Genomic DNA, 13616 nt, shown 5'->3' with positions numbered 1-13616 from the left:
ACATTCTCTCAGTATGCTTCTTTGGGGTAGTACCTATTTCTTCAGTCAAGAGACTCTTTCCTGGGGTTCCTAAATCATGCCGAAAAGGGAAGTGGTACATTTGCCTACCTACCTTGATATTAGAGACGAGAGTTTGCTCTTTCTGCGGTTTTTTCAACAGCTTAATCCAGGCAGCTACATTACTTTGGCCTCCGCTTGCAGTCACGACCTTTCTCCGACCCGTCCCCCTACTTTCAAATCTTATAAATACCCCCCCTCTCCCACTACCTACGTCTGCCTCTGTTCTCAACATCATCCACATCCACATTGTCTTGTCAATCCCAACCACATTCATCTTTTCTTGTCCCAGTCTCAATTTTGGCTTCACTCAATTTCTACGACAACACCATTCTCAACCATGTCGATATTCACGGCGCAAGAAGAGCACGCCAATCCGGCCGTCCACATCGACGAGCAAATCCTAGCAGATGCTCGAGTGTTCTCTTCCATGAGCCGGGATCAACAGATCATCCAGGGCCTATCCATCGCGACCAATATCAACAACAACCTCATTGTCCTCAACTCGAAGTTCGATGCCCTCAAGTCTGACGTCGCTGCCATCAAGTCTGACGTCGCTGCCATCAAGTCTGACGTCGCTGCCATCAAGTCTGACGTCGCTGTCCTCAAGTCTGACGTCGCTGTCCTCAAGTCTGACGTCGCTGTCCTCAAGTCTGACGTCGCTGTCCTCAAGTCTGACGTCGCTGTCCTCAAGTCTGACGTCGCTGTCCTCAAGTCTGACGTCGCTGTCCTCAAGTCTGACGTCGCTGCCATCAAGTCTGACGTCGCTGCCTTCGACTTCACCTCTCAAAGACTCAAAGACGAGGTCCATGAGATCAAGACAGGCATTCACACAAAGGCCTCCGCCAGGTTTGTACCTCTGCATATCTCCAACCTGAGTTATGCAAGCTGACCTTTTCCAGCGAGGTTAACACGTCACGGCGCTTAGCAAATCGGCAGTCTATTAAGAACCATCTTGGTCCTGTGCTGCCTCAAGCTCCTCTCCATGCCCTGATCGATCCCACTACGCTTGTCGACATCAACGGGTTCCCCAGCACTCATCAAGCGTTTTAGGCAATGCCATGTAAGCTTGTTTGTTCGAGCCTTCCAGGGTCACCGTTTTCTAACATATGTAGTTGATGATGTCGTTCGAATTGCCCGCATACTGGGTATTGAGACGGATAACCACGCCCCTCCCTACATCACCCACTGTCTCTGGCGCTTGGTTGCCGGTGATGTCGTTTAGCGACTCCATGGTATTCATGGTGGTGTTGCCAGGCCTTGATAGATATAGATAACGATGGACCGAGCGGAGGCTACATTGGCAGGTAGCGGTGTTCCTTTTTGGTGGTCCATAACTAGATATTCCATAGCGCAACCGCATCAATCGATGCGGAGGATTAATTAGGGCCTTAATCGATCAGTTTAAGTCTAGTTTGTGTCTAGAAGCTGTTCTCGACCTGAGGACCGCATCGACAAGTATCGTGCCCTTAGGGACATCTTGGCAACTGGTGCAATGAGACTAGACATTCGGTGCAATAAGACTGGACATTCGCGTGCGAATCGCCCCAAAGTACATTGTACAATTTGCCGTGAGCTTGAAAAATCTAGAGTCCAGCGAGGACAGAAAGATAGGAAGCACCACGGAGATCAACGCATTACAGAACAAACTCAATTCACATCTATCAAATTCAGACGACCATGCCATCACCCGTCATCCCAAAGTCGTCGACTCATAATGATGGGCCGGGCAGGATCCCACGGCCCGTAAATCTCATTCTTATACTTTTGCAAACCGATAAGCCACCAACTACAACCCCCCATCGCGATAGCCGCGATGAGCACGCTGACGACCATGCCGACGACGGCGCTCTTCCACGGGAGGAAATGCGCGCCGCCGCTGTCGCCCACGATGATGCCCACACCGGCCCCGGCGCCGAGAACGAGGAAGACCGTCATGGCGTAGTGATACCCCCAACTGCGGTGCCGCGCGTACCGTCGGAACACGGGGAAAAGCCCAAAAACCTCGATGCTGAACAGCGTGAGGCTAAAGACCTGTCCTGTGGAGGGCAGTCGACTGGCCAGCACGGTCGAGGCCATCAGCGCGGCGTTGGTGGACAGGGACGCGGGGATGTTGACGTGCACGCCGCTTGAGTAGTCGAAGAAGAAGATGTTGATGGCGAGGAGCCAGAAGGACATGGCCCAGATGCTGTCGCTTGACGTCGAGCGCGTCAGGGACTTGAGGATGGGCGAAAGGCCGAGGAGAGTGCAGTAAATCAGGACGGCACTCTTGACTGTGCCGAGGCGTTGGTGGAGCCGGCTTGTGTCGTCTCCCGGGAGGGGGAAGGATGCCCTTCGAGGGGGCGGATTGCCCGTCACCTCCTGGCTCTGACGACGGATGGCAGATTGAGACGTGGCGGAGGCGGACGAGATGAGCGAGCTAGCGGACGCAGAGTGCGAATGCCGTGCCATACGATCTGCGGTGGTGGACAAGTTTGTGACGGAGCTGGTTGCCGTCGTCGCTGCAGAGGACTCATCCACGTGCGACGACGGGCGTCTCGGCATACTACCCGTCCTCCGACTAACCGTATCCCTCCTCCCCGCAACAGCTCCTGCCCCAGCAGCAGCGCCGCTGCCGGTCTGGTCAACCATGATGCTATCCTCATCAGCCTCCCAACGCTCCCACAGCAGCCAGCCTAAGCATGTCGCCAGACTGCCACACGAGACAATCGACACAGGCGATACGCGTTCCTGGAAGATGAGGACGAAGCAGACGATGAAGACGATGACGGAACAGACATGCTGAACAATGACGGTCGAGTCAGCCACCAAAGGCCAAAAGTCGTAGGGTTGCAGGCGCGGGTTACGCTGCAAACTCTCGAGGAAGGTGGCCTGGTCGGTATAGTTGTCCGGGTAGCTCTGCTTCACCCACATGAGCTTCTTCCAGGTGCGCTTGCGGCTACGGCGGGAGCGGGAGCGGTGCTGGATGCCGTCTGGGTCGAGACCTCCGGCATTGTGACGGAGCCGGGCGCGAGCTGCGCGGTGGTCTGCGCTGGTGCCGGCGTCGAAGGAGGGAATCTGACGACGGGGAGGGGAGGTCGCTAGGAAGGCATCCTCTGGGGCGAGGTGAGATCGGTTTTGAGATTGGAGGTTTGAAGCAATGGCGGAGTTGGTGCCGGCATTGGGCCCGGAGGCTGCGCCGTTGATGCCGCCGTTGAGGCCGGCAGGGAGGGTGGAAGAGCGGGTTAGGAGCGGGAAGGTGTCGTAATCCGTCGGCGTCGTCGGGGACATCGAGCCGGAAGCTGCAGGGCGCAGCTCACGGATAAAAAGGTTACGAGGGACAGGAATCAATTGGCCTGACGTAGCTGGTTCGGTGATGGGCTACTGGCGTTGAGGAGTGAGACCCTCTCAGCCTCGCGGTCGCAAATGGATTGAAGTTGGACGATGGCGCGCAAGGCTAGCTAAGCCCACTCACTTACCAACTTGTGCATGGTAGAACGTGCCAGGGGGACCAAAAATAAAATTAAAAAGAACAAAAAAACGAAAAAAAAAGAGGGAAGCGTGCACAGACGGGGAAAGGGGATTGGTGGACCCCTCAAAGCTCCTACTAGTAGTGTAGTAGCTACTAGTACCCTTTACGACTTCTAACAAGGGTCTCTCTTGCCCGGATCCAAGTACTGAATTGGGAATCTTTAGCTGGCGGCTCGGTGGCCGAAAACAGCGGCATCCGCCGAGAGGCAGAAGAGATCGCACCTACCTTATCCAGCCGGCCAGATGGTACTATTGGTGTCCTCTGCAGCATTGCACTATAGGCTACTTTGCGCGAGACCCAGGGGGATTGAAAGTAGGTGAAGGCGGGTAGGGTAGGGAATCATGCCGTCCCCCAACCAAGCTTAACTTTTGCCCGACTCGGGAGTCGGAAATGCAACCATAGTTTGGAATCGTGAATACCTGCATCGCATCGCAAAGCAACATCTTGCGCGCGCCCTCTCCCACTACGGTAACGTTGTCTATCCACCAGTAAATCGCTCTGGTGACGCGCAGTCAGCCACGTACCCTGTACGACCGAGCCTGTAAGGGATCAATTCGGTGACTTTTTCTTGGACAAGCACACGCAAACACAAATCGGCTTGCGTGTCGAACACGAAGATGATGCTGCGGTCCCATTCTGTTCCTTACTTTCCGGGCAGACGAAGGGATTGAAGCTTGCGAAACACCAAAATGATCGTCACGAATTCCAGTAACGCGTCCGTCGGCGCAACCCGCGGGCTCCAAACCACTGAATCTCTACGGGTGTCTACTATATTGACGGACGCTTTCCGGCATCATCGTAATGGTCCACTAGCCCGGTGTCCTTCGCCCGACTCCCGAGGGGGGGCAATGAGCCTCGATGTAGTTCCACCTCCCTCTGTAAGCACCGCCTTCCCGAATGAGACCCGGCATCACCGTTACCGTCGTCGCGGGTCCTCGTAATACGAAGAGGTCGCATGTGCTTCGCCTTTAGGGGGACCCGAAGCAGCTCAATCTTCACAGCAAAGAGGAGGGAGACCCGCAGTAGCCCAAAGCTTGTTACTGCTTGTTCTTAGGCCAGGACTCTGTCCGTAGCCATACAGTACGAGCATGCCACTGGATCTGGCATTTCGGCGTGGTAAGTATGCTTCACGAGAATTTCTACCCTTGCGTTGTCCGCAGCACACACTAGCTTCCCCCCCTACCACCAATAACCAGGGCTTTATTTTGGCTGCCTGGTGTTTAATTCGTGGTCGCGTGCTCGTCTGCCGTCCCGAGCTGGCTAGTACGACCGCTTCCCTGGGCTCTCTGTTTACAGTCCTGTCAGCGTCCAGGTCGACCGGTCCAGACCCCTTCTACGCCGCCGCCCGCGCAGTGCAGGGACTAGGCCGGAAAAGCAGCAACCTGCAGCCGTTGCGGGCTGGAAAAGAGTTCGCTTGGATGCTACCGCTTAATTTGGGAAACCTTCGCGGGCGATCCGGATGATGTCCCTTATTGAGCATACTTCGTGCTGTGTCTCTGCGCTGGTCTGGTCTGGTCTGGTCTGGTCTGGCACAATTAGATGTCCAAGCTAGCAAATGATGCCCGCTCTGAATAGCCTCACCATCTCAGCTCGGTCACCAGAGTGCCCAGTGTTATGGTCGATCATGCTTCTTTAGACTGTCTCCCAGGAGCAAGCTTGATGTCATCAATGAACCGGTGATCTGCAACACTCGGCTCTACCTCCTTCGTTAGGGTCGACCTCAACGAAGCAGGAATTGCCGGACATGCTTGGCGAAGTACAGATTTAGGTCCATAGAGGTTTCATTCACGACGTCCCAACTCCCATTCTCAATGGGCCGAAATGGGCATTTACGAGTGGGAATGTGTTGAAACTGTTTTGACGTTCAGACAACTTCACACCAGGGCAAGAAGAAGCGGGTTTCGATGTTTCTGCCGATGTGGAGACGTCGGGTGCGATGGAATGAAGCTGTCACAGGAGTCAGGCTCCAGTTGCGATGAAAGCGAATGCACCTATTTTGCTTTGAAGCGGTACTTGTCGCATTTTCCACATAGTTTTTGAAGGGGATCGAAGGGATGTCCCGTGGTGCCATTTCCGAAGCCAGAGAGACGTCTGCGGGGCTGGTGAGGCACTCGAACACCTTGAGGTATGGGCGGTTCCATGTCTCTTTTCGTTGTTAGGCAGTCGACGGCATTCTCCGTGTCTTGAGCATTGAGGCGTTTGACGAACTGAACACGAGCTGGAGCAAGCATCGGTCCATGTCCATCAGTGGATCCTTGGTGTCGATCTATTACTTGGATTGCAGCAGTGTTCTTTAGCGTCAGACCGCTCCAGGCAAAAGGGGCTGTCGAGCAGTTACACCAACCAGTATTTGGTTGTTATCTTCATCCGTAAGTCGTAGGGGGGTTCGGCATACAGTACAGCAAAAAAAGAAAAAAAAAAAGGGCCTGTTGTTTGCACAGCGTCGTCTACAAGGCTTGGTTGAGTTACATGACGAGACGATCAATTGCTGACGGGATCTGAATGAATCTGTCATTTGCCCCTCGATTGGTCTAGGTGGCATTGTCTTGATCATGCATCATTGACCAGAAGTGAGCGGCATGTCATGTTTGCATTGAGTCGGGCGCAGCTTAGTGTAATTTCCCTCTGTACGAGGTTGTGCCAAGCATCGTGGGGGAGCTGGGTATGTAGTATATACCACTCTTACTATGTGGTACAAAGTACAAGACGTGACTAAGCATCCCGGGCGGAAGGCGTTAAAAAAGGAGCCAGTACGGAGTACGGATAGTTGGTGGGCTAACACGAACTTGGACAGATAGCCCAGTGATGGTAGAGATGGCAGGGGGCCTAGTCCAGCCCGAACGTGTCTTATCACTATGGCTTATGGACTACAAAAAAATGGTAGACAGAGAGGCGGATTGCCGCATGCCGTGCGCAATTCGATGGCGCCCACATGGGACATGGTCAGGCACTATAACCAGCCATTAATTGTGTCCGTGTGCTTCTCATCGGAGTGGTGGATGCGAGGTGTTAATTGAACAAGAGTACCCTGTCGCGGGCTGGGCTCTCTGCTCATTTTTTATTTTATTTTATTTTCTCCGAGGAATTTCGACATTGCCCAGCGGCCTGGAAGCGGCGATGCTGACTGAAGTTCCGCTGCTATGGGCTGATAATTTTCAACAGGGCCCCTACTGACGGCCGACAGGCAAATGCTGGTACCTCTCACACAGGGCATCTCCCCACGTGCTCCTCTCGCACATGTGGACGGGCAGAATGGGGAAATGAGGATGCGGGGCGACAGGAGGCCAAGCTGTGAGAGAAGACTTGGGAAAGCTTGTCTTGTGGTGGGAAAGGGGAATTTCCGCAGGGTGGGCTGCTGCACATAGTAGGGGTTGTGGTGGTGGTACTGCTGAGCTGCTGTGTGAATGGTTAATCTAATGCCTCTCACAGAAAACACTGTTAAGTCTTTTCCGAGCTCTGCCCATTGGTTTATTCTACCTTGGGTGCTTGGCTGACCAAAAGTGCATCCTGCAAAGCCAGAGCAGTAGTAAATGCCAACGGGCTGGTTCTTAGTGTCGACCCGCCACAATTGTTGGAAAAATCCCCCTCAGTCTGTAATGGCGAATCACAGAGGCGGATGAGACAATGTGCTGTCCTAATGGGGTCATCAGCTAGCTCTGCAAACTGCTGGCCCTGGAAGCTGATAGTCTGCCACTACTCCATTATGGATACTGTCTGTCAGCTTTGTTACCTTTCCACCCCTCGCTTCTCAGCGTTGAGGGTATTTTTGACTTCTCTGCTGACCCCTTGCCCCACGGTGGTGTTTTCTACTGTACTGCCTATTACAACGTGGAATAATTATGTGAATTAGCGGAGCAAAGCTTGACATTTGGTGTTACCTCAAAACCAACCCCCGGCGCACATCTCCAGGGAGCCCCCATACTTCTCATCTCGAGCTTCACCTCAGGCTGTGACGACAAACGTCGAGTGTTTCCCCCCCTGAACGAGATACCTGCGAGTCCAGTGAGGCGCGCTTATTGGCAATGTCTTGCTGTCGAACAAACCCAACACCCAATGGAACTGAAGGAATTCACACATGCATGGGACCCCCCCCCCCCTCGTCTTGCCTTCGAGCGTGACACATGGGACATCTCAGCAAGGATGTGCACCTTTCCCTTTAGGGTTCTATTTGGCTGTTCTCGCTTCCCTTGGATCCCGCGGCCCTTTTTTTTCTTTTTTTTTTCGCTTCTTCTTTTCGGCCGCCAGGGTACAAACCGCACGCACCCGCTTGAAAATAATGGGCCCTCACCTAGTCTATGGGGTGCCCTGTACGGATACTATAGCAGTGCCCAGTGCCTGACCCTCTTCCCTCCGTACATGGTGCTCCGAACATTGGAGAGTCAATTCCAGGGGGGGCTTGGGGTTCTCACTAACCTTTATGGCAACACAACCAGCAAGCCAGCCAACGCGCTTTTAGGATTGGGCAATGAGGTAGTGCAGGCTTGCCAACCCTCCCTATTGGCCCTCTGCTACTAGTACCTCGGTCGCTCATCGCCAGCAACCAGCTTATGCATCTCGTTCGATCCTAAATCGGGACGATTGAAAACACGTCGGAGGGTAGACGAGATCTCCCCCCAAGGCAAACAACCCCCCTCCCTTTCCCAGCCTTTCTTCCTCTTTCAACATGGGTGCCGAGAAAACCGAGTCCCGAAGTGCACAGAGGTTGACATTGTACGGACTCTCCGGCATAACCTCAGTCGAAAAGGTAAGGCCATTACAAGAAACAAGGATCGCCGAGACCACTGCAACAGATCGGCTCCAACGGCAGGCACCCTCTCGCATTCTCATACCTATCACAGTAGTAACACATACTATTTAGGCCTACGGAGAGTCAGTCATCAATTGGTTGTGAGCCGTGCCCGTCCCTTGTCGTGCTGGACTGAAATGCGGCCGGTAGCGCTAGCTGCATTGGAATCTGACTGTCTCCAAAGTTTAAAGACGAGAGAGAGATTCTTGAGGAGGACCACCGTGGTAAAGAAATCGGGACACACCCTGCAAGATAGCAGCAGCGTGTGGGAGGAAAGCCTGGTTCGAACCGAAGCTGGCAACAGGGAGCACCGTGGTTCGCAGGGTCCAGACTATCCCTGCATCCTCGGTCGAGCCTAGATCCCTGGTCCTGAACCTGCCCACCCCCCAAAAGCCTAGAGTCCAGCGGTGACCCCATAGACGCCCGCTTTTGAGGGGAGCAGAACGAGAACAGGGCCCTGGCCAACTGGGCTGGACCGCCGTCTGCAAGAGAACCAAGCGAACGGAAAATAGAGAAACAGACAGACCTTTGCCCGTCTTTGGGCTGAGCCAGGCAGGCCATGTTAATCACAATGCGTAGGTTATTACATCGTTGTCGTTCTCGTCCCGCTCACTCTTGACATAATAATACCTGCCGCCGCCTCTCAGTTCCGCACAATCTCGCCCTCCTACTGACTACGGATGTTCCCATTCCAGACTAATCTCCTCACTCCGCACGAGCACCCTTCTCACTACTCTCTCTCTCCCCCCCGTGTCCCGTGTCTCTGTCTCTCTCTCTCTTTGTCTATATTATTAATATTATAAGACCGCTTGGCACATCATCCCACGAACACGAACACGTCCTCTCAGATCTTCTCTTCTGCCCTTGCGCTCCCGCATCCGGCATATCCATCCATCCCTTCTCTCGCACACGACCGCCTCATCCCATCTTCTCATTCCTCACTGTTCGGCGAGCCACACTAGAGCCGTTACTTGTTTTGTTTCACTCGCCTTGGAGGTTTATCGCCCTCCACCACCGGGCCCGTCTTTTAGTCTGCGTTCGGGCTCTCCGTGCCTGACTGACTCTCTGCCACCCTTTCTATTTTCCTCTAATAAATCGGGTGCCCAGACCTGACATCCCACCACGGCTGTTCATCCCCCGCATCACCACCACACCTCGACACAGACACCACCCACTCACCCAGCAAGAGTACCAGTCGCCAAGCGCACCTGTAATACATACAAACTGCCGTTTACACGCCTTGGCTTCAACGTATTGGTGGAATAGGTGCAGCTGCAGAAGTTTCGACAACTTACACCAAGACTTTGGAATCGTACAACAGTCCACACTCGAAGGACTTAACGACAGTTATCTGGATTTGACATATTCCATTCATCTATTGGGAGAAAGTTTTTATTTTGGTTACATTTTGGCTACGTCGATCCACGATTATCAGAGAGTAACCGACAAAAACACCTCACATCAATCCCAACACCTCTTACCGAAATCACCGCAAACATGAAGCCCGCAACACTCCTCTGCGCTCTTGGCTTCGCCGAGATGGCTCTGGCAGTGCCCGTCCCAATGACCATCTCAGACATGATGGCACACGTGAAGGATGAGGCACACCGTCTTACCCGGATAACACGCGTGTCGATGCACCGCCTGCGCCCCGTCGCCATTATCCAGGAATCAGGGGACGACAAGGTCGAGATTGTTTTCGACAACCGGCCAATCTCCCCTTCCAAAGTCCTCCCCCCGTCACTCGTCCTCGCCGCTCCGAGACCACTCAAGACCAACTACCTCCAATCCCTGGCAAAGCACCCGAAATCCGGAAAGGAGAGAGTGGTTGACGTGAACGGCGACGGGACCCCTTCTACCATCAAGCCGCAAACTCTCGAAGACGGCCTGGCGGAGCTGTTCCCCTCAAGGAGATTCAAGCCCTGCTGGAAGACCGTCCAGATCCCCAAACCCTCGATGGCCGTCTTCGAGGAGCACCCCGACCTCATCGTTCTCGGCGCAGTGATTGCCTTGGTCCTCGTCCTTCTCGTGCTGGAGACCGTCGGCACGACTTTCCAAGGGTGAGCATTATCCCACGACCCCTTCTAGTTTAAAAAACAGAACAGTACACTAACAACAGACTTAGGGTCCGCAAACACTACTCTCCTCCTCAAGGACAAATCAGGCTGGAAGGGGATGAGAAGTCCTGCAAGGCTCTGTCCTTCCGGTCAGATGATATGATTCCCTGTAACGATGAAGAGGACGTGGGGAGACAGGCATTATGAGGGCTTACGAATTAAAAGGGAAAAAGAGAAAAAGGGGGGCATGGATTCAGGTTACGGGCTATTAATGTGATTCTAGACATTGCGATACCATTTTATTTATTAATGAGCGAGGCGCTGGTTACGGAATTGAGATGAAGATTTTATCTTTTACCCCCCTGGCATCTTGTGTGAACTGATACCCAGCTATGAGGTTAATTGTGAGGCGGAAGGAGAGCAGAACCTACGAGTGGAGGGTCAGAAGGTTGACGGAAGAGGTGCGGTGGCTTGGTACAAGCACTTTGATGGAGAGTCAATCGTGATGGCACCGAATACGTGGGCAACACTGAGCGAAACACCGAACGTCGACGACAAACAACCATCCTGATTATCACGAATCTCATCCCTTACGATTATGGACCTGCCTTTCGCACCACTACCCGACGAGCTAATACTACCCAAAAACGAAGAGCGACGTCTTGCCGGGTAACGAAGCCATCAGCTTTCACCACGTTGCCGAACACGACCATTGGCAGGCAACTAGTAGGCCAACGCAGATAGGACAACCCGTTACACTGCGGGGCCATATTTTTAGCTTACTTCCCCCGACTTCAATGAGGATCTTCGACCGTACGACCGAGCCGGGTAGGGATGTCCCCTACATCGCCTAGGCAGCAACCTTACGGAAAACCTTAAACAAAGGAACGATGTGTTGTTATATTGAATTGGGCGATGCGGAAAGGTTTCGAGGGACGACGGGAGTTCTAGAAGACGACGGTATACGAGGAATGAAAGACGTGGCTGAAGAATATAATGGGTCCCGTCTCGACGAAGCGGTCTTTTGACCATCTCCTAAACCTTTCGCCACTCTTAAAGTCTATACTATCATCAAATGAGGACTAATAATGCCACATAATCGTGGATCTAGCACCCACGACAACAGTAAATGCCAGTCTCTAAGTGATTCAAAACAGCCCAGGATTTACATATAAAAGTGCCGCAGTAAATCTCGCGCCGTATATCTTTTTCCATGTCGGGAATTACCACAATGTATAATAGCTGTAGCGCTGCTGCCGTCTTTCCGTGTCACTACCCGACTTAACCGCAGAAAGGGGGGCCATACCATACACATAGCGTTAGTTAGTAAGATCTACGGGGAGAAAAACCGAGCGAGAGCCCCCCTTGAAAGAACCAACCGCACGCCCCAAGTGCTTCCGGGCTCTGTCGTTGCTGAAATAAGCTTCTGGTCCCTGGCGCAGGACGGATATGTCGGCACCGGTAACGCCGTATATCACGAAATGAAAAGTACCCGTTCCCGCAGACAATCTCGTCCAACCCCTCCCCCCTCAACCCCTCCCTCCTACTACCTTCATTTGCAGTGTATATGGCCGGCACTAGGAAAAAAATATTTCTAGAACAATGTTCAAGGATGTACGGCACCCGCCGTGTCGTATACTTCCCGTTCTGCTGTGTGGAGGGCCACAGCCATCCCCTTTATAATACCGCATATACGCCCCTGTCAATATGCCATGTACTCCACATTCTTTGCTATACAACTCGTATAGTAACTACTACTGTAGATGAGGTTTTTGGTTGCGTGCAAGAACCTCAAGTTTTCTGGGATCAAGGGGCTAAGGCTGCGGCGTTACGACACTGTTGGCTAGATGATCCACGCGACTAAGGTAGCTACAACAGGATGGAAACCCAAACATGACTTGGGTCAGCGCCAAGTTGACTCTCAACTTGGGCCGCGGCAATTTCTGGGTATACGTCCTCTATTGTGACAGCTTCGCCCCGGGCCAAGGATAGAACCTGCTAAACGGAGGCTTCAAGATGATCACCCTCGCGCTGGTGGCGAGATATAGCTCGATCGTCATAACTTATTACGTTCTCATGTAATCTGTCTTACGCGGGAGGCTCTGACAATTTTGATGTATACGATTAAGTTCATTCAAAGAAGCCGAGATAGCCAGGAGGACCCGCCTGCCGACTTTACACTCCGCCAGAATACTCTTGTCTTCTACTGCTTACATCGTCAGCGGTAGATGTGGATGGCTATCTTGGCCATCTTGTCTTCAGGAAACTTTAATTCCAGCCCGAGCTGGTTGGTCTCAAGTGGCGTTACTAGCTTGGATATGTTTGTATCTTGGGGCGATCTCCAACCCTTGCTTCAGCTGGAACGTTTTGACGCCGTCTGGTTTGGCATGAGGATACTGAATAGTATGTGGAAGCCATGGAGGTTGCAGAGGTGGCTTCTTTAGAATATCCTTCAAGTGCCTGTCGCGTATGATACGTTTACTGGCAAGTTTGTGGCCCCAGTAGCACCCGCTTCGTTTGTCCACTCAGAAAGAGGTGTAACCAGATGCTGCGTTTATCCGCTTGTGGCCGTCCTACTCTCTTCTTCTTGATCTTATAGAACACACATCTCGTATCATTCATAGGGAATATTAATCACAAGTCATCGAATGAGGTCCTTACGATGCCTACACCGTCCCCTAGCCTGTGAACATCCCCTCGTGTCTGTCTTTCGATGGTTGTCGACTTGAATGTATCGGATACAGATAATAGCACAACATGGCCCCCAAAAACATGTTACTTGACATCGTTTTTTAATCGAAAAAGGATGTGAAAAGGTCCTCGCACATGCCCATCTATGATACTGCGTTACCTTACCACCGTTGGTAACTACAGCCTGCCCCGAATCTCCCGATTCTTTCCTGCAGCTCAGCTAACTCTACTCCTTGCTAAGCAGCATTCCAAGACCTCAAGCTGCGCATCAACCGCAATTTGTTTGACTAAAGTTCTATTCAAGCCAATCTAGAAACCTATCTGCTTTGAGGATCAACATCCCCAACAAAGACTACCGGCACCGTTGCCAACGCCAAGACTGGCCGAGAACCATTCAACAACAATTTCGAGTGGCAAAGTCTTCCAACCTGCCTGGCTACTCTCAAAGTAGCTCCCACCGGCCTCAACAATGATTGGCACAGTGAGAAACCATCTCACTATTGCTTCCACGTGA

At 52.7% G+C, this 13616-nt stretch overlaps 3 protein-coding genes across 3 annotated transcripts; 2 read left to right on the top strand and 1 right to left on the bottom strand.

The window, feature by feature from the left end:
* Positions 1–397: 397 nt before the first annotated feature.
* Positions 398–1110, top strand: CTRU02_207344 (uncharacterized protein; the record flags this gene model as incomplete). The annotated part of the gene is made up of 2 exons (XM_070204870.1): positions 398–906; positions 960–1110. The coding sequence occupies 2 exons, from the start codon at positions 398–400 to the stop codon at positions 1108–1110; spliced, it is 660 nt and encodes a 219-aa protein (XP_070061403.1).
* A 633-nt stretch (positions 1111–1743) lies between these two features.
* CTRU02_207343 (phosphatidylinositol:udp-c transferase pig-c) lies at positions 1744–3327 on the bottom strand (the record flags this gene model as incomplete). Its single annotated transcript, XM_036719267.1, has 1 exon — positions 1744–3327. One exon carries the CDS (start codon positions 3325–3327, stop codon positions 1744–1746), a length of 1584 nt encoding a protein of 527 aa, XP_036588974.1.
* Positions 3328–9851: 6524 nt separating this feature from the next.
* On the top strand, positions 9852–10618 carry CTRU02_207342 (uncharacterized protein; the record flags this gene model as incomplete). The annotated part of the gene is made up of 2 exons (XM_036719268.1): positions 9852–10414; positions 10480–10618. 2 exons carry the CDS (start codon positions 9852–9854, stop codon positions 10616–10618), a joined length of 702 nt encoding a protein of 233 aa, XP_036588975.1.
* Positions 10619–13616: the final 2998 nt, after the last annotated feature.

The sequence above is a fragment of the Colletotrichum truncatum genome, assembly GCF_014235925.2.
Source record: "Colletotrichum truncatum strain CMES1059 chromosome Unknown Contig_0004, whole genome shotgun sequence".
Taxonomy (NCBI): domain Eukaryota; kingdom Fungi; phylum Ascomycota; class Sordariomycetes; order Glomerellales; family Glomerellaceae; genus Colletotrichum; species Colletotrichum truncatum.
Note: the sequence above shows the minus strand (reverse complement) of the source record. Positions and strands in the feature narration are given on the sequence as shown.